The 19,875-nt window shown below is 37.8% G+C and overlaps 2 protein-coding genes and 1 long non-coding RNA gene across 5 annotated transcripts; 2 read left to right on the top strand and 1 right to left on the bottom strand.

Moving 5' to 3' along the window:
• The first annotated feature begins 975 nt into the window (after positions 1-975).
• Positions 976-3,594, top strand: LOC143220094 (uncharacterized). The gene is made up of 6 exons (XM_076445828.1): positions 976-1,750; positions 2,070-2,328; positions 2,528-2,590; positions 2,673-2,876; positions 2,982-3,303; positions 3,425-3,594. The coding sequence occupies exons 1-6, from the start codon at positions 1,458-1,460 to the stop codon at positions 3,592-3,594; spliced, it is 1,311 nt and encodes a 436-aa protein (XP_076301943.1). The 5' UTR covers positions 976-1,457.
• A 6,062-nt stretch (positions 3,595-9,656) lies between these two features.
• LOC143220099 (uncharacterized) lies at positions 9,657-10,258 on the top strand. Its single transcript, XR_013011567.1, has 3 exons — positions 9,657-9,783; positions 9,843-9,914; positions 10,011-10,258. It is a non-coding gene; the product is annotated as an uncharacterized LOC143220099 (long non-coding RNA).
• A 1,458-nt stretch (positions 10,259-11,716) lies between these two features.
• LOC143220097 (uncharacterized) lies at positions 11,717-19,618 on the bottom strand. 3 transcript variants are annotated; one of them, XM_076445831.1, is made up of 12 exons: positions 18,631-19,618; positions 18,194-18,516; positions 17,734-18,010; positions 17,379-17,637; positions 15,718-15,780; positions 14,906-15,109; positions 14,508-14,829; positions 14,253-14,397; positions 14,114-14,184; positions 13,548-13,616; positions 12,756-12,809; positions 11,717-12,679 (listed from the first exon to the last, which is right to left on the bottom strand). In XM_076445831.1, the coding sequence occupies exons 3-12, from the start codon at positions 17,889-17,891 to the stop codon at positions 12,579-12,581; spliced, it is 1,446 nt and encodes a 481-aa protein (XP_076301946.1). In that variant the 5' UTR covers positions 17,892-18,010; positions 18,194-18,516; positions 18,631-19,618; the 3' UTR covers positions 11,717-12,578. The 3 variants fall into 3 exon arrangements, with proteins under 3 accessions (XP_076301946.1, XP_076301947.1, XP_076301948.1); XM_076445832.1 differs by lacking the exon at positions 15,718-15,780 and having other exon boundaries at positions 18,194-19,618; XM_076445833.1 differs by lacking the exons at positions 14,906-15,109; positions 15,718-15,780 and having other exon boundaries at positions 18,194-19,618.
• Positions 19,619-19,875: the final 257 nt, after the last annotated feature.

The raw sequence follows: 19,875 nt of genomic DNA, 5'->3' as shown, positions 1-19,875 counted from the left end.
ATTGAAGTTTATACGCGACATATATGATCGTGCTTTATACAATCTGTTTTAAACCAGTTAGTCAGCGTGTAATGTCACAGCAGCGTTTAGAATGATAACTGTAAATGTATACTGAATTTCCCCAATCAGATGTACCTTCTTTGATATAGATATATAATCCCTTTTACTTGTCATTTTAACTACATAATATAATGTGAGAAGTAAACCTTGCGGTTGAGTTTTAATTCTTGTATTTTAAATTATCATAAACGCTCCGTAATTTGTGCGTGCCAATGTATGAAATAAGTAAAGGAAAGTAAGTAGATATAGAAAGTAAGAAAGCTTGTATGTAATAATTAAAGGAAAGATTAAATAAGCAGTGCTGGGTAGAATTCAAATGTATTTGTAGAATTATAATATGTAGATACGTACATAAGTTTCTATAACAATAAAAAATGGGAATATAGTAATCTCAACTCTAAACAGTTCTGTTAAAATATATAAGTTTATGAAAGAAGAGTACATCAATTAAATGTAAATATAAGACATGCAACGGAATTCGTGGATTATTAAATTTTTGAAATTAATGTGATTGCGAATGAAAATAGTGACAACGAAGAGCGAAGGACTGAAAAATTACCCGAATATGTAGAATTGCTTTCACAGCTCCGGAATAATTCTGTGTGAAAAAGATAATTTAGATAAGTATTTTTTGCCTATAAAATATAATAATTTTTCTGAGTAATGAATACAATACTTTGTGATTTTTTATATTTTTCTTTTACATGTGGTGTACGAAGCAGAATTACTAGCTGAACTATTTTAATTGGAACACACGGTCAGATCCTGATTATTGCAATGACAATGTTCTAACGGTAAAAAGCATTGATAATTTAACTTTCTATTCTTTGTATGTCTTGAAATATTCATAATATGAAGAATAAATAATAATTATCAGTAGATAAGAAACAGTTTTTAATAAATTTTAGTGCAAATTTCATCCCGATATCTCTGATGGTTCAAGAGTTATAGTAAAATGTCAGGATCCAACCTGCTGTGTTCGGTCGTCGTATGCTGTGTATCGCGCGGTGCAGCATTCAAACAAATTTTTAACAACATTCTTTGTTAGAACTAATTTTACGGAAAGTTTCTATCTTTGTCAGCGATAATATCATCGACCATATTTTCATTTTTATGTTCTTCAGAATCATTTGTTTAGTCAGCGACCACCATTTGTTATTTCATCTGACGCACGCAACGCGTAGCTAACGAATATTACAATACAATATTGTTAGAATCAATTATATTCTAGGTAACGATCGTATTTTCATATTCATTCTATAAAATGTGTAATCGTAATTTTACCGTGTCGTCAATGTTTTACCAATTTTTTTACATATGTTGAATTATGGCTGTTTAAAATTCATTGTATTGCCGATAATATTTTGTTTCTCTCAAAGTAATCATACTGTTAATAGATGGAAAAAATCGCAGGTAAAGTGAAAGGTTCTTTTGTCTTTGTACACAACGATTACGTGTACAATAAAGATCATCGCAGTGAAAATATTTATCGTTGCAACACACGACGCACCACACGATGTTGTGGGGCTGTGATGGTTCTCAGCGATGGGACTATTACGCTATTAAAACCCCATAACCACCCTGGGCAAGAATATATTGCTACGCAGCATTTTATGATAGAGGAAATGATGAAGCTGAGTCGGGAGACATTGATCCCATTTAAACAAATATTTGATGATGTTTGTAGAAAGTATGTTTATGCTTACTTTTCTTATGTGTTTCTTTTATCAACTTTTTTTTATATTTTCTCCAAATATTTTGAACAAATATTTATCTATCTATCGATATGTGACACTCTTACAGATTTCAAAGATTTTTTAATATGTTGTAGAATTGATTTGGAATAGCAGATGTACACAGGAAAGAACAACCATATGGAGTTAGTTTGTGTTAAATTTTTAGAGTGTGTGGGGGTTTTTAAAACATATTAAGAAATCACTGAAATTAATTGTTGACAGTGTCACATATATATAAATTCACTGAAATGTTATACAAATATTTATTTAAAGACATCCAGATGCTGCAGCTTACTGTTCATTTTCAAAATTAAGACCAACGTTGCACAGACAGAGAGCTAATTTCAAACCCACAATTCCGCAATCCTTAGAAATTTTGTATGATCAGATGAAAACTTATCAACCATTGGAAAAACTAAAAATATCTGTTGTGAAGTCATTAAAAGACGAATTTGCTGTTATAATTACAACTGACGGCTTGCTAGAAGGATTAAAGAATTCAAAAGAAATATTCGTTGATGGAACATTTGCAGTAAGTAGCATAAAACTCTTAGATATAATGTTTTTGTTTAACAATTTAATTAACTTAAACTCTATATATTACAGAAGCTATTTAACTTAAATGTTTATATCAAGAATATCAGACTTTTCAAAGTAAACTTACTGTGTATATATGATAATAATAGATAATAATAATAATAGTAGATAATAATAGTCGTCTGTAATTTTAGGTTTTACCCAAGAAGCCACACATGGGACAGCTCTACACCATCCATATACGCTACATGGATAATGTAAAACATAATTTATATTGGATTTACTTCTTAAATTGTATCCAATGCTCCTTCACAAACATAAAGAATTGCTTCTCTGTAGGGTATTGCAACTATACTTGTACTGTGCGAAACACGGACGGCTGCGATGTATACTGCCATATGGAAACAAATATTTACTTTAATACCCGAATTACCAAATAATATAAGATTCATAATGAGTGATTATGAAGCAGCTGCTGTTACAACTCTAAATGAGTTATTCCCTAATGCGCATATACATGGTTGCTGGTTTCACTATTGTCAGGTTGGTGATACTGTTTGAAGTTATATATTATCATATAAATTACAATTTTGTCTATGTATAGAAAGCTACATTTTTTGTCATACATATATGTACGATATATCGCAGGCTATTCTGCGAAAGTGGCGCAAACTTGGTTTGACTAATGTACCTAATACTGTTCTGCGTATGTCAATGTCTTTGGCTTTAGTACCTGAAACAAAATTTCAAGAAGCCTTATTAATTATACAAAAAGAGGCAGACAACATAGCAAGTAATTTCCCCAATGTTCTTTTATTTATGACTTACATGCGAATTAATTGGTTAAAAATGGCATCGCAAGTAAGCGTATACAATTGTCCGGTGCGCACTAACAATATTGCAGAGTCTTTCCATAATGTTGCTGGTCAAAAATTAGGAAAACAGAACATAAACGTTTGGGCATTTCTAGGTATAGTATTATTTAATTTTTTGCAATCAATTTATTTATAATTTAATAACTATATACTTACATCATTGTCATGTTACTCTAAATATGCGGCAGTATGTAGTTAAATGTTATTAAATTTTAGAAAAAATAAGAGATTTGCTTATGGATCAAGAATTAGATTTGAATCGGCTACAAAATGGTGTAGCGTCTCGAAAACCACGTACTCGTGAAAATATTAGTCGAAGGAAAAAAATTGCTAAAGCTCAAGCTGAATTTGATACTGGAAGGTTAACATTCTTTCTATTTATGTAGGATCCGACATACTAGTAGGAACAGGTTCTCTCTCTCGTATCGCAAGGAATAGGAATTGGGATTTCTCTCTGAACAAAGAATATATTTTCCAATTAGTTTCATACATCGAAAGTTTTCGTAGAATTTTACAATAAACCTTTGAAGAAGGTTAGCAACGAAAGATTAAAATAATTTTACTAATAAAAGGTTTTCCCATCAGGCGTCCGGTTTATCTCAACCGTACTCTCCTATTGGGAAAAACGACGACGACTCGGTTTCACCAGGTGTCCTCTGTAAGCTCGGCGGCCGGCCTTCATGGCCGTCCTCTCCAAGACGTACAGAGTAACCTGGTGAACCTACTTTCAGGCGGCCAGGAAGCTACCCTGTTCTTTCCTCTCGGCGGGCGGCCGGCCTTCATGGCCGTCCTCTCCCATTTATCCAGAGAGGCGTCCAGGTGCAACCCCTGTCCTCTCCTGAGCTGCCGGGCGTCCGATAGCATTGCTTCGTACTCTCCCTAACCTATGGGCGGCCGTGGTCTTACCTCGTCCTCTCCCACAGGCGCAGCAAAAAGTGATTTCTCCGCGATCGTCTACCGGTATTTATACTAGTCGTTGCTAACCCTTGTTTGGGCGTTGTTAGGGATTTTAGAAGTTTCTCGAACATGCGGTCTTCTAGAACATTCGGTCGCGGCGCGATTCTTTTCTTAATCTCAGGGTAGTGCCGAGGCGGATTGGCACCCCTGGGGTTGTCTCGTTCCTCGTCGCGTTACAGTCTCCCCCTCTGGACACGACGGCGTCCTCGACGAGTAGTCCAGGACTTCCTTCATTTGCGCCGAGCTTGCTTCGTTGGACGCTGTGTTGGTTGACCCTCGTGCTGCCTACGAGGTCGCCCTCGTTTACGGATGGTTGTTACTGGATCTGGTGGTGGGTTCGCCCGTGCTCCGTTGTAGGGCCTTAGCGCCGAGGTGTGGTACACCCCTACGCACACAGGCTGGTCCTCACGGGTCTCGATCTCGTAGCTGTTGGACCCTATGCGGCGCTTCACCACGTATGGTCCGTCCCTCTTTGGTGCGAACTTCGCTGTGTAGTTCCTCTCTCGTCGGCTGAGGGTGTGAGTGGTTACCCACACCAGGTCTCCTCTCTCGTAACCAGGATTGGGCCGGCGTCGTTGATCGGCATACTCCTTCCTCTGCTCCTGCTGACGTTCCTGGTTCTGCTGGGCTATCTGCATCGTGTCCGCCAGTGTCAACAGTTTTGGAGTAATTTCCGGCAGGAAATTTTCTGCTTGGATGATGGTCCTCAAGTCCCGATTGGCGTCATCGGGCGTTCTCAGCTCTCTCCCGAACGTAAGGAAGGCTGCTGAGTACCCGGTTGTCACGCACCGGGCCGAATTCATCGCAAATCGTATGGTTGGCAGCCTTTCGTCCCATGTAGAGTGGTCTCTACCGACGTAGATTCCAAGCTGCGCCTTCAGATCGCGATTCTTCCGTTCCACCGGGTTGGCCTCGGGATGATAGACAGGGGTGAACGCCTGTTGCAGCCCAAAACAGTGGGCTACCTGCTGCATGACCCCGCTGATGAATTGAGTGCCATTGTCGCTGATGATTCGCCGTGGCATACCAAAACGAAGCATAACTTCGTTGATGAGGATCTCTGCACAGGCTTCCGCCGTTGCCTGCTGCAGTGGAAACAGTTCCACCCATCGTGAGGCTGCGTCTTCCACGATGAAGATCCATCGATTCTCCCTCATTGTGGTCGGCAGAGGCCCAAAGAGGTCCATGGCGAGTATTTCAAATCTTTGCTGCATGACGGGCATCTGTAACAAACCGGCTGGTTTCAAATTGTTTGCTTTATACCTTTGACACTCCACGCAAGCATGAACGTAGTTTGCGATTTCTCGGCTCATCCCAGGCCAAAAGTATCGGCTGATTATCCGATGTAGCGTACGCTGAGCTCCATAATGGCCCGCAGTGGCATCGTCGTGGTATGCTCGAAGAATTTCTTTCCTCTCGTGTGAAGGTACTACCAGCTGAGCTTCTTCCATGTCCACATTTGGAGCGTGTCGGTAGAGCACTCCGTTGTTGATCAAATATCCCCTCGTGGTCCACTTAATCATTTCGTCGTCTCGTGTAGTTGATTCAAGTGATTCGATTATGGTTTTCAGGGCCTCGTCTTTTAGTTGTTCCTCTCGGGTTACTGCTGGTCCTCGTGCTGGTATGTCGACGGAAATTTCTGCGATTTCCGTACTGCTTTCTTCGTTCCATGGTTCGCTCGGTAACCTTGACAGCATATCGGCGACAACGTTGCATCGACCTGGAATATATTGAATATTCGGACAGTAAGGTTGTAATAACAGTGCCCATCGGGCGAGTCGTCCGCTTGGAGAGCGCAGAGACATCAGCCATTTCAAAGGTTGATGATCCGTGGCGATAGTAACAGGAGTTCCTTCGATGTATCCTCGGAACTTGTCAACAGCCCAAACAACTGCTAATGCCTCTCTCTCGGTGGTTGAGTAGTTGCGTTCCGCCGCCGTCAGTAATCTGCTGGCATATTCAATGGGATGTTCCGATTCCTTCTCGCCTTGTAACAGAACTGCTCCTATGGCATAGGCACTGGCGTCGGTACGTATGATGAAGGACTGTTTCTCGTCGGCGTATTGCAGAATCGGAGGACTCATAAGGGCTCCTTTCAGGTGCTCGAATGCTTGCTGTTGACTCGTCTTCCATTCCCAGGTTGCCTTTTTCTTTGTTAGCTGGGTCAGAGGTTGGGCAACTGTAGCGAAATTTGGTACAAAACGTCTATACCATGAACAAGTTTGTAGGAAGGATATCAGCTGTTTCAGATTCGCCGGTGTAGCCATGCCTTGGATCGCCTTGACCTTCTCAGGATCGGGATGGATGCCTTCTGCTGTCAATACATGTCCAAGATATTTGATTTTCGGGCATCCCAGACGACATTTCTGCCGATTCATTCGGAGACCAAATTGGCGAAGTCTGTTAAAAACTGCTCTCAAGTCCTCGAGGTGCTCGGTGAAGTTGGCGGAGAGTACCAATATATCGTCCAGATAGACGAGAATATTGCGATCTCCTAAACCAGCTCTCATCCGGTCCATGAGGCGTTGAAATGTAGCCGGTGCATTCTTCAACCCAAACGGCATCCGCTTGAATCGAAAAATTCCGAAAGGTGTCGTGAAGGCCGTTTTGTCTTGATCTTCTTCTCGTACGCCAATTTGCCAATAGCCTGATTGTAGATCCAGCGCAGACATGAATCCCGTTCTCTTGGCCGAATGGAGCAGGTCGTCGATCCGTGGCAGAGGATACGAATCAGTAATGGTAACGGCGTTGAGTTTGCGATAGTCCACGCAAACCCGAATACTGCCGTCCTTTTTAGGCACTAAAACTACGGGTGCGGCCCATGGTGATTCGCATTCCTCGATGACTTTTGCTTCCATCATTTTTTCTATTTCGGTGCGCAGCAGTTCTCTCTTTGCGGGTGGTATGCGATATGGCGGCACAGCGATTGGAGCGTGGTCCTCGGTGTTTATTCTATGGACAGCTTCCTTGCTCGGTGATGTGTTGGCTTGAAATAAATCAGCGTTTTCTCTCAATAAGTCGCAGAGTTTTCGCTTTTCTTCGGGGGAGATACTTACCGCTTCGTCCTCCCTTATTTCCCCGATGTCGACGGTAGCGATGTCCATCCTCGTCTCAAATGTTTGGATGCATCTCTCGAAAAAATTGTCGATATCTGGATAATTTGCGTTTGGCACTGGTTCCTCCATTTCGATTTCCTCCTGCAGGTAAGCCTGGAGTGTTGTTGTAACTTCCCGAATCGGGCTCAGACATTTCGGCGGAGGTTTCGCGAAATTCTGAATCTCGCGAATCGCATCTGTCGTTAAGGATAATAGAGGGACTCCGGTCTCCCCCTTGCCGAAAGATGCATTCCCAAACAGAACTTCATCCTGGAAATCGTGTAGATTTTCTGGTGCCTCCACGAAATGCCATGTCCGCTGCGGAACATTCAATACAATTCCTGCGTCTTCGATGAAGTCGACGCCCAGCAGAGTTCGGTTGTCCTTTCCTTCCGGCAAGACAATGAAGGTGGTCCGGAGGCAGCGACCACGAAGCTCTACTTCAAGATGAGCCGCTTTAACACCCTGAATGCGTGGGTTTCCGTCTGCCAGCGCGACTTCCATTTTCCGTTCTTCGAATAGGTAGCCTTTCGTCTTCAACAGAGAGTACAAGCTCTGACTCGCAACGCTGCACTTCGCTCCTGTATCGAAGAAGGCCTGCCCTTTTTCTCCGGCGATGGTGATGTCGACCGCTGGTCGCTGTCGTGGATGTATGGTTGCACTTACTGTGCAAAATGCTGCAGACGTCGGGGTTTTGGCCGTCTTCGTGCAGTCCGGGCATTTGCTGCGTACGACTCCCGGTTTACCGCATCCGTAGCATTGCAGCGGAGTGCGACTCACTGGGGGCTGCGTGAATCCTGGCTGCAGCGTGGTTGAGGTGGTCGTTGGCTTCGGTACTGGCACGTTGTTTTTTCGGAAACGGCAGTCGGCGGTGGCGTGTCCTGGGCGGCGGCAAATATTGCAGCGGCGGTGGTCCCTGGGATACGGTTTGGCAAATATCCCCTCCGTCCGATGGTAATGCGTAGATGGTTGTCGTTGTTTACCCTGGGTCTCCTTCTCGAGATCTTCTACTTCTCGGGCACGCTTGATCAGGTCGGTGAATGTTTTTACCGATTCCCGGGGAATTTTCTTCCGAAGTGGAAGGCGTAAGAGACCGTAGATCATGTCTATTTGGACTGATTCCGGGTGCGGGTTTGGCAATTCTGCCAGCCGTGCCCGTTTCTGGCTAATAAACAGATCCGTCAGAGTGTTTGCGTCCTGCGTGGTCCGGAACAACTCCGTGTATATCTGATGTGCGGGACGTCGAGGTGCAAAAGTTGTTTTGATCGTATCCAAGGCTTCCTTCCATGTTGATACGGATCCTCGCACACCTCGCCACCAGATAGCTGCGTGTTTCTCGAAGAGCAGTGGTAATCCTTTCAAAGCGTTTTCATCGCTAATATTTTCGATATCCTTAAATATCGAGATAGCGGCGATGAACGCGCTGACTTTCATGTAGTCATGACAGCCATCGAAACGTTCCTTACATCTCGTGAAACTTTTTAGACAAACAGGAGGTTTATCGTTCAGGGATCCCAGGAGCTGGGAAAATTGGCTCGGTGAAAACTGGATACTTGGACTGGGACTCAGGTCAGAATTGGAGATGGAGTCGGAATTCAGGTCGTGAGCCTCGGCCTGCACGTTGGGCGTCAAAATTTTTGTAGGATCCGACATACTAGTAGGAACAGGTTCTCTCTCTCGTATCGCAAGGAATAGGAATTGGGATTTCTCTCTGAACAAAGAATATATTTTCCAATTAGTTTCATACATCGAAAGTTTTCGTAGAATTTACAATAAACCTTTGAAGAAGGTTAGCAACGAAAGATTAAAATAATTTTACTAATAAAAGGTTTTCCCATCAGGCGTCCGGTTTATCTCAACCGTACTCTCCTATTGGGAAAAACGACGACGACTCGGTTTCACCAGGTGTCCTCTGTAAGCTCGGCGGCCGGCCTTCATGGCCGTCCTCTCCAAGACGTACAGAGTAACCTGGTGAACCTACTTTCAGGCGGCCAGGAAGCTACCCTGTTCTTTCCTCTCGGCGGGCGGCCGGCCTTCATGGCCGTCCTCTCCCATTTATCCAGAGAGGCGTCCAGGTGCAACCCCTGTCCTCTCCTGAGCTGCCGGGCGTCCGATAGCATTGCTTCGTACTCTCCCTAACCTATGGGCGGCCGTGGTCTTACCTCGTCCTCTCCCACAGGCGCAGCAAAAAGTGATTTCTCCGCGATCGTCTACCGGTATTTATACTAGTCGTTGCTAACCCTTGTTTGGGCGTTGTTAGGGATTTTAGAAGTTTCTCGAACATGCGGTCTTCTAGAACATTCGGTCGCGGCGCGATTCTTTTCTTAATCTCAGGGTAGTGCCGAGGCGGATTGGCACCCCTGGGGTTGTCTCGTTCCTCGTCGCGTTACATTTATAATTATTTTTATTGTATATATGTTTATAAATTTATATGATTTTGTAGATTATCTCTAGAGGAGTTTTTAAATATATTTCATCATAAAGACACAATTTTTAAAATCAATCAAATCAGTGCATTGGCAGGTAAATATATATTGATAATTTTAAAGCTACCTCATAGAATTAAAATACTTTTTGTACAGATGAAGATATTAATGACGAAATTGCTGATGCTAACTCTTTTGCCAAAACAACTTATAATCCTACAGAAACCGGTAAATAAATTAATTTTATATTATGTAGTACGTATTATCGATTGTAGATATTATATATATTATAATGTTCTCTCCGTATATAATTTGTTGTTAAAGATAAACTAGAATGGATGCATGCAAAAACGTTACCAGGTACGACTTCAGCATCATCGAATTCCTCGACAATACAGGACGGGACAGTGTCAGCAGGTTATCTCCAATCCACATATTAATCTCAACTTTTCTAAATCGTTATTATTAATATAATAAGTGGTGTCAATTATCACCAATTGTGACCGAGGTGTATCGAAAAATCAAATTTTTCATATAACCAAGCAGTACGGATAATTAATTGAACATATATTTTTTAGGCGATTATATTGTTGAAATACTTAATGATAGTTTTTGGGAATGTGAAAAAGGAGATACTAATAATCAAGAAGATAGTAATAACCACAAATCAAGATTTTGCATAATCTGTTTTATTAACAAAGCAACAGAAGTTTGTGTGCCTTGCGGTCATCTTGCTTGTTGTATAACTTGTATCAGCCAATGTGATTGCAAACGATGCCCTGTATGCAATGTCAGCTTTACGATGTACGTGACACTTCGTGAACCAGAAATATAAGTATGCTCAGAAAACATCAACACTACCCCGACGGCACACCGGCTCGGTTTCAGCCTGGCACCTGTGCACAAAAGGGCGCGATTTTCACCTGCCGAGGGCTCTAAGCCCAGGTCCTGCCGGCCGGGCTAGGATTCAGCCGATTTGCAAGATTGCAAGGGTGCGGGATTCGCGTTCTCATTGCGTGATAATAGAAACACGGGTTTTTCAGTAGTCAAAAACGCCAGATAAAGGTCAATCTAGGCAGCAATCGCCCTCAAAGGTCTTATTTATTAACTTATTATACTTTTGTCGGTAACAAGGGAGACTGCTACGCATTTGCAAAGTACTGCCACATTGATGCAACCCGCCCTGTGTCGCGCATGCGCGAGAAAAGTTGGGCCCAATCGAAGCACTGATTGGCCACATTAGTGTGATACCGTGCTGCCCTCTCAAAAACAGGCTGAATCCCAGCCCGGCCGTCAGGCTCTGGGCTCGAGCCCCCGGCAGGTGAAAATCGCGCCCTTTTGTGCACAGGGGCCAGGCTAAATCGTCCTGATTTGGTCTCAACGCTGAGCCAAGCATTGCGTTAGCCCGTAACGTGTCGGGCTGGGGCTCGGCTAGCTGGGTCCGGCGGTGGGCTCGGGCAGACTGTGCCGTCGGGGTATATATCTTAGAATAATAGAAATACGGTTATAACATATCTGGGTCACACATTCCACGCGAAAACGAATACATTTTCGAGTAAAATTTCGGATTTTGTTCTTTAAATATGTGTAGTCTTTAGTGATCTATGAACGAATCTCAAAGGATTTTTCGATGTCTTAAAAATTGTTGATTTTACACACGTGTAAACAAACGTGTTATCTTTTTGTCATTGAGTCATAAGTATAAAACTATCCCAGTATTCATTGTAGTGAAAACACAAGAGTATCTACTAAAAATGTTTTTTCCATAGAAATATAGAGATAGACTGCGCGGCCTGAACGAAGCGCTGAAGCCCACAATGGCGGCGTGCGAGAGAGAGAGAGAGCATTAGCCGGGGTCCATAGCGCTCTCTTTCTAATTGATGTGTCGACACATCATATAGAAAGAGAGCGCTATGGACCCCGGCTAATGCTCTCTCTCTCACTCTTTGTACCGCGCGCCGCCATTGTGGGCTTCAACTCGCCCATAAGACGGCGCAGTCTATCTCTATATGTCCATGTGTTTTTTCACCATTTCTTTTGCAATTGTTTTAAACAAATAACGTGTTTTCATAGCAGACCAAATTTGTTGTTTTAAAATAAAATTAAAAATTGTACATTTGTTACTCTTTGGTTATAAATTAACCAGATACATTGATATCTTTGGTTATAAATTTCTCTGTATTTCTTGACATTTATTTTTCATATTATGAATACTTCAAGAAATACAGAGTTTATAACCAAAGACATTGGCTGATTTAAATTATCTGAAAAAATACTGAATAAGTAACAAATTAACAATTTTAAATTCCATTTTAAGACAACAAAATTTGAACAATTAATTAAAAATGATTACAAAAAGTATATATTTATTACAAGAATTATCAACGCATAAAAATCATTTTATAATGAATTTTAGTGCAAATTTTATCTCGATATCTTTTATGGTTCAGCAGTTATAGTAAAATGTCACGATCCAGCCCACTGTGTTTGGCTGTCTGAGGCAGTATATCTTTTTTAATAGAGGTCCGTAAAGGGGACACGGGTCTATTGAAAATTCGGAATATGTTTAAAATGATAGCAAAAGAAATGGTGAAAAAAACATTTTTAGTAGATACTCTTATGATTTCACTACAAGTTCCCAAAAACCCATTTTCATCGCTTTGATAATTCTAAACTTATGACTCAATGAAAAAAGGTTAACACGTTTTGTTAAGATATCAAAAATCACCATATTTAAATTTGAACAAAATCTGAAATTTTACTCCAAAATGTGTCCGTTTTCGCGTGGAATGACCCATCTGTGAAGGTCAATTGGAATCTCTTTGTAAATATTGAAGATCTCTTTGTAACGTACATCCAAAATGGCCAAACGACAAAAATTGTGTTAAAAACTCAAATATTGAGTTTTTCCAATATTACAAGTGGCATTTTTAAGTTTGTGAATTTAGCCTTTTTGCCCAGCAATTCTGCATGTCCACGTACGTTCAGATTATCTGTAAAAAAACAATTTAGTAAGAGAGAAATGAGTTCTTCTCTAGCAATACTAAGTTTAGTCCATATAAATTGTACCTTTGTCCTCCAATTCTTGGTTGACTCTTTTCTTCGTACATTTTTTATATGCACCTGGAATTGTTAAAATAATTATTAAGAAATAATTATTAAGATTGTAGATTTACCGGTTGTCATAAAATTTTCACTAAATTCTGTTTCTCAACTATATCCAGATAGCACTGACAATGAGACGTCTTAAAGATGTCTTTAAACGAGTAAATTCGTTTTTCCTGGATTGCGAGGGTGCGGGATTCGCGTTCTCATTTCTCGATAATACAAAAATGGGGGTTTTCAGTAGACAAAATCGCTAGATAGCTCGATCTAGGCCGCTCTCGCCCTCAAGAGTTCTATTTTTTTATTTGCGGGCGTAATTTGCATTATTCGGAAGCATACAACTAACGTATGTAGCTGATTTCATAGCTATTTTCTTAGCTACATGCTTGTCGAATAATGCAAATTACGCCTCATAAACGTAAAAATAGGACTATAGAGGGCGATCGCAGCCCAGATTAATCTTTTATCTAGCGCTTTTCACTACTTAAAATCCCATCTTTGTATTATCTAGAAATGAGAACGCGCATCCCGCATCCTTGCAATTCTGGAAACAAGTCTACCGCCTTAGGGTGGATTTATAGTGGAGCAGCGAGGTGAGCTGTGCGGTGAAAAAAAAAGAAAAACAATGAAAATACATATGTACTTTTTCATTAGTATGTGTCGAAATGTTGTCACGCATGTTGGTTTGTTTTCACCGCGCCGCTATCATCGATGCTCGCAGCTCCACTATAAATCCACACTTAAGTATTAACTTACTTCGATTTTGATCAGTAATTTCATTTTTTATAACACAAATCGGTTCTGGAGTAGTGCAAACATGTACCGCTATAAATAAGGAAAATATTTTATATATTTTATTAAACTGATTATTAATTTAATATTAATTAGATTATCTATTATAAGTAAAATGTTGAAAATTTTGCAACCTCGGTAAATCATGACAAGAGTATTAAAAGACTTTTTTTATGAGAATCCTCATTACACACTGTTTTAACCAGTCCCGCGTGTTTAAATTATTAATAGATTCAAGACAGGTAACCTAGTCCTACGACATTTCAAATTCTGTAGCTGTATACCGATAGCGTAGTCGTAGACCTATGTTTGTGACCTTACGGTATTCAGCTATAGGCGGTACATAGCTATAAGTCTCACTTAATAACCGCCGGTCGTGAATGTGTTAACAGTTCGAAGTAAAAATGGATGGTAGTTTATTTTGATTGAGGTCATTACGATTCTGGGAAAAACTTATGTGCAATGAAAACAATGCGCGATTAGAACAATCCCTATTTTTGTTTACATTAACACCAATTTTCATACTTTACCTTCATGATCTCCATACATTAATATCTTATGACCTTTATGAAACGATAATAAAAACTCTTTCAAAGTTAATCTAAAAACCAATAAGTAAATATCTTTTATGTATAATTATATTTTTTAACATTTAGGACAAAATCAAACCTTCCACTAGCAAGATGTTTCTGTAGTAATCCAATCTTATTATCTCTTATTACACTTTTCTTGTTGCTTTTACGACGTACACATTGTCCTTCATTGAGTCTTTTTAATTTAATTTCTTCATCCATTATTAGTTGCTTTATAGTTTCTGTAAAGTTTACACAGTTAACTTGGCTTGGATGAGAAATCGTTCTTTTAAATTTTGTTTTATACACAAATAAAAATGTATAAATGAAATAAAATTAATGAAAGAATTACCCAAAAATATCCATATGTTTTTTTTCCCTCTTCCTAACTTCAATGAAACAACATTATTGTAAGACTCGGTGGTATTGTTTGTTCTCATGGGACAATCATATACCGAAACTTTTTCTGCTTTTGGCAACCACGTGGATCGTATGTATTCGATAAAAATTTTGATTGGAGGATGCTCAGCGGTAAAAGAAGCTGATTCTCTTTCAATTTCAGCAAACCCTTTTTTAAAGAGGTCTGCAGGAGCTAAAGCTAATGTCATTGCCATTGACAATACTTTAGTTGGTGCATCTGCGAGACCTAAATGGCGCCATTTTCGTAATAAAGCCTGTAAAACGTACACTTGGTTTAAAATTATATCTTTTTATGGGCAGTAAATTTATTCCCTATAAAATTATATTAACCTGATTATAGTGGAACCAGCAGCCTTTTACACTGCTCAATGGAAACTGCTGCTCCAATGCAATCATTGCTGCACTTTCATAATCAGTCATTGTAAACTTCAAATTCTCATGAAGCGTTGGAGCTAATTCTTTTATCTTGCTCCATATTGCTATATACATAGCTTTTGTTAATGTTTCGCACAATATAAATATTGTACCCACTCCCTTTCAAAGCAAAACTTTCATAAGTATAATATAAGCTGTTAAATTTGGTACCACTATCAATACGATGTGAATTTTTACCCTGGTCATAGGGCAGCAGTTACCATGTATTAAAGGGAAAGAATAAAAATTATATGCACTTTTATGCTTGTAGTAAAATTACAAAATAAATAATGTTACAATGGGATATTTAAAACAAACGTCTAAATGCTAATTTCTATATTACATAACAAAACATTACGATAACCTGTAAATGCTCTCTCAATTTAGGGTACTTCGTCAATTATCAAACGTTAACTCGAAAAATATTTCACCTAAAGTGCTATTAACATCTGTCAGTGTTGAGTGCATTTTGATCTTCAAATCTATTTGTCGTGAACTAATTTCGAATAACAAAACATAGTATTTATTTATTACGATACAGATTTATTCGTTACTAATAAATAATTTTTCTCCAAATAATATCGTTACTCGTGATTCAGGAATAAATTCTTACATTATTCTTTGTACGATAATCAAAATAAAATTTGCCCAACATTGCCTATACACATCATATAATTATAGTATAACAAACTAAAATAACATACTTTGGTAATGTATATTATACTTACGGTATCCATGTATACAATGTGAATAATATAAAGTTGTGCAATTGGTGGTTTAGGAGGTAAAACCTTGAATACAAATAAAATGCAAATTGTATAGAATTGAATAGAAATAAAATATAATATATGTATATACATCTTTTCCATTATTTCGTATTAAAAGAATATTTGTATCACATTATGTCCCCCTTCATATGAAACAACTTTCGGAAGAACATTTTTTAACATTTTCTGTTCCTTCTAAGAAATTAAAAACAGTCCAACTATTATATAATTCGTTGATACATAATACATATATACATTCAGTATTATGTCTATACTACATATTATATGAATACCAGGTATTTCGTTTATCTCATCCATTTTAATGTCTTCATTACTTTTACAAATAACAAAATATACAAAACAATAGTTGTTTTCATTTTCATGTTTTTTTCCGTCAAGAAAATTTTTTTCAAGTTTTAAAGTTTATCGACGATTTTTTTTGTAACAGCGACACATTTTTACTAGTGTAGCTGATTTAAAAAAATGGATTTTAAACACGTATGTTGATCTTGAAATGACCAGACAATTCATAATAATTTGAAGGACTAATAAATTTAATATTTTCTTGTCTGACCAATATCTTTGTTATCTTACAAGAAGCGGTCCTTGCCTGTCCAAGTAGCGTAAGTTCAGGGTAATGAAATACCGTGCTGGAAGTAAGGATGCTACATCTGGTCAGCAGTCGCTCGAAAAATATTTGACTTGGAACATAATTAATAAAGTAAATCTCTATAGAAATATTTTCTTTGTCTTGAGAGTAATAGAGGTCATATCAAGTGTATTTCTTGATAGCCTCATTAAAATTATCATGAATTTTCGGCACAGAGGCATTCCAATATCAACACATTTATACTCATTTATTAGTGAAAAATCGTCGATTACTTCAAAAAGTTGAAAAAACACGAATCGCACAATTTGCTAATTCTTTTACAAGTTACTTCTCAGTGTAATAAACATTTGGATTTGCAAAAACGACAGCAATATTAGAGTAGACAAAATCCTAGAAATACCTTATATATTAATAATAATATACACTATACACACTTTAAACACTGACATAATGTTGTGTGTTTGTCTTATGTGTCTATACATACACATATATTATACAAGGTGTAACAGAATATGTGAGACCCACTTCAGAAACTGATTGTACGTCTAAAACAATGAAAAAAATTCATATAAACATATGCTTGATCTATCTTTGTTTACGAGATATAACGGATTTTGTAAAAAGAGCAAACTCTCTCTGTCCATAAACTGCACAGTAAACCGGTATATCTCATAAGCAAGAATTCACGCAAGCTTCAGACTACAATAAGCTTCTCAACAAATTCGGCAAACACCAGGAGTCTTTCAGAGTGTAACCGGATCCATAACAAGACTTCTACAAGTTTTCTGGAAATTGGCAAGATAGTCATTTTCAATATCTTATGCACACACAGATGGAATTAGATAAGACAAAATTAAAACAGAAAAATCTCATCAAGACAGATAGACATACATTTATATGAATATTTCTCAATGTTTTTAAATATAGTACAATTACAGTTCCTGAGTTGATTCTCACATGTTCTCTGTTACACCCTACATATATACTTTACTTTCACTTGTATACTACTTACGGAGAAAATACCATCAGCATAGATACAGTGGGAGGTATCAAGAACGTTCAAAAGTGTGCCTGTAGTGAACAAAATGGCTGCTTTACCCTCTTCATCCTTTATTACTATTTTAGTAATGTTATCCATGATAGAATGAGTCTCAATGCAGTCATTTATGGCGATTAAATTAGGCGCAACTTGTGGATAGCTTTTTTGTCTTTCTCGGAAAAGTACAGCTTTTATACTGTTATATGATAATGTGCTTGCAGCAATAGGATACCTACACAAAAAAAGAATTTTATTTAGTTTTCTGATAATTTTTAAATCTATTTCATATTGTTCAAAGTTTCTTTCAAAAATATGGTACAATAATTACTGTCTACAGATGTCATCGAAGATTTTTTTTAATGGGATCAATGTCTCCCGACATAGTTGAAGCATATCACTTTTCATTTTCTCCCGCTGGATTGTATGAAACAATTTAGAATGATTGTGGGATTTTAATAGCGTAATAGTCCCATCGCTGAGAACCATCACAGCCCCACAACATCGTGTGGTGCGTCGTGTGTTGCAACGATAAATATTTTCACTGCGATGATCTTTATTGTACACGTAATCGTTGTGTACAAAGACAAAAGAACCTTTCACTTTACCTGCGATTTTTTTCCATCTATTAACAGTATGATTACTTTGAGAGAAACAAAATATTATCGGCAATACAATGAATTTTAAACAGCCATAATTCAACATATGTAAAAAAATTGGTAAAACATTGACGACACGGTAAAATTACGATTACACATTTTATAGAATGAATATGAAAATACGATCATTACCTTGAATATAATTGATTCTAACAATATTGTATTGTAATATTCGTTAGCTACGCGTTGCGTGCGTCAGATGAAATAACAAATGGTGGTCGCTGACTAAACAAATGATTCTGAAGAAAATAAAAATGAAAATATGGTCGATGATATTATCGCTGACATAGATAGAAACTTTCCGTAAAATTAGTTCTAACAAGGAATGTTGTTAAAAATTTGTTTGAATGCTGCACCGCGCGATACACAGCATACGACGACCGAACACAGCAGGTTGGATCCTGACATTTTACTATAACTCTTGAACCATCAGAGATATCGGGATGAAATTTGCACTAAAATTTATTAAAAAATGTTTCTTATCTACTGATAATTATTATTTATTCTCCATATTATGAATATTTCAAATCATACAAAGAATAGAAAGTTAAATTATCAATGCTTTTTACCGTTAGAACATTGTCATTGCAATAATCAGGATCTGACCGTGTGTTCCAATTAAAATAGTTCAGCTAGTAATTCTGCTTCGTACACCACATGTAAAAGAAAAATATAAAAAATCACAAAGTATCGTATTCATTACTCAGAAAAATTATTATATTTTATAGGCAAAAAATACTTATCTAAATTATCTTTTTCACACAGAATTATTCAGGAGCTGTGAAAGCAATTCTACATATTCGTGTAATTTTTCAGTCCTTCGCTCTTCGTTGTCACTATTTTAATTCGCAATCACATTAATTTCAAAAATTTAATAATCTACGAATTCCGTTGCATGTCTTATATTTACATTTAATTGATGTACTCTTCTTTCATAAACTTATATATTTTAACAGAACTGTTTAGAGTTGAGATTACTATATTCCCATTTTTTATTGTTATAGAAACTTATGTACGTATCTACATATTATAATTCTACAAATACATTTGAATTCTACCCAGCACTGCTTATTTAATCTTTCCTTTAATTATTACATACATGCTTTCTTACTTTCTATATCTACTTACTTTCCTTTACTTATTTCATACATTGGCACGCACAAATTACGGAGCGGTTATGATAATTTAAAATACAAGAATTAAAACTCAACCGCAAGGTTTACTTCTCACATTATATTATGTAGTTAAAATGACAAGTAAAAGGGATTATGTATCTATATCAAAGAAGGTACATCTGATTGGGGAAATTCAGTATACATTTACAGTTATCATTCTAAACGCTGCTGTGACATTACACGCTGATTAACTGGTTTAAAAAAGATTGTATAAAGCACGATCATATATGTCGCGTATAAACTTCAATTATTAATGCTTTCTATCTAAGAATATAATGGTTTTCAAGATCACAAGCTACATATTACTCACCGTGAGAACATTATCCTTGCAATAATCAGGATATGACCGTGCGTTCCAATTAAAATAGTTCAGCTAGTAGATATGCTTTGTACACCATATGTAAAAGAAAAATATAAAAAATCACAAAGTATCGTATTCATTACTCAGAAAAATTATTATATTTTATAGGCAAAAAATACTTATCTAAATTATTTTTTTCACACAGAATTATTCGGGAGCTGTGAAATCAATTCTATACATTCGTGTAATTTTGTAGTCCTTCGCTCTTCGTTGTCAATATTTTAATTCAAAATCACATTAATATTAAAAATCGAATAATCTACTACTAACTGCACAAA

The sequence above is a fragment of the Lasioglossum baleicum genome, unplaced genomic scaffold, assembly GCF_051020765.1.
Source record: "Lasioglossum baleicum unplaced genomic scaffold, iyLasBale1 scaffold0195, whole genome shotgun sequence".
Lineage (NCBI taxonomy): Eukaryota > Metazoa > Arthropoda > Insecta > Hymenoptera > Halictidae > Lasioglossum > Lasioglossum baleicum.
Note: the sequence above shows the minus strand (reverse complement) of the source record. Positions and strands in the feature narration are given on the sequence as shown.

Coding starts and splice junctions, on each gene's coding strand:
- LOC143220094 (XM_076445828.1), top strand. CDS start 1,458: ATGGAAAAAATCGCAGGTAAAGTGAAAGGTTCTTTTGTCTTTGTACAC. Junction 2,591..2,672: donor ATATACGCTACATGGATAAT/GTAAAACATAAT, acceptor GCTTCTCTGTAG/GGTATTGCAACTATACTTGT. Junction 2,877..2,981: donor GCTGGTTTCACTATTGTCAG/GTTGGTGATACT, acceptor GATATATCGCAG/GCTATTCTGCGAAAGTGGCG.
- LOC143220097 (XM_076445831.1), bottom strand. CDS start 17,891: ATGGTTCTCAGCGATGGGACTATTACGCTATTAAAATCCCACAATCAT. Junction 15,781..17,378: donor ATGCTGATGGTATTTTCTCC/GTAAGTAGTATA, acceptor TTTGTATTCAAG/GTTTTACCTCCTAAACCACC. Junction 14,830..14,905: donor GCTGGTTCCACTATAATCAG/GTTAATATAATT, acceptor TACGTTTTACAG/GCTTTATTACGAAAATGGCG.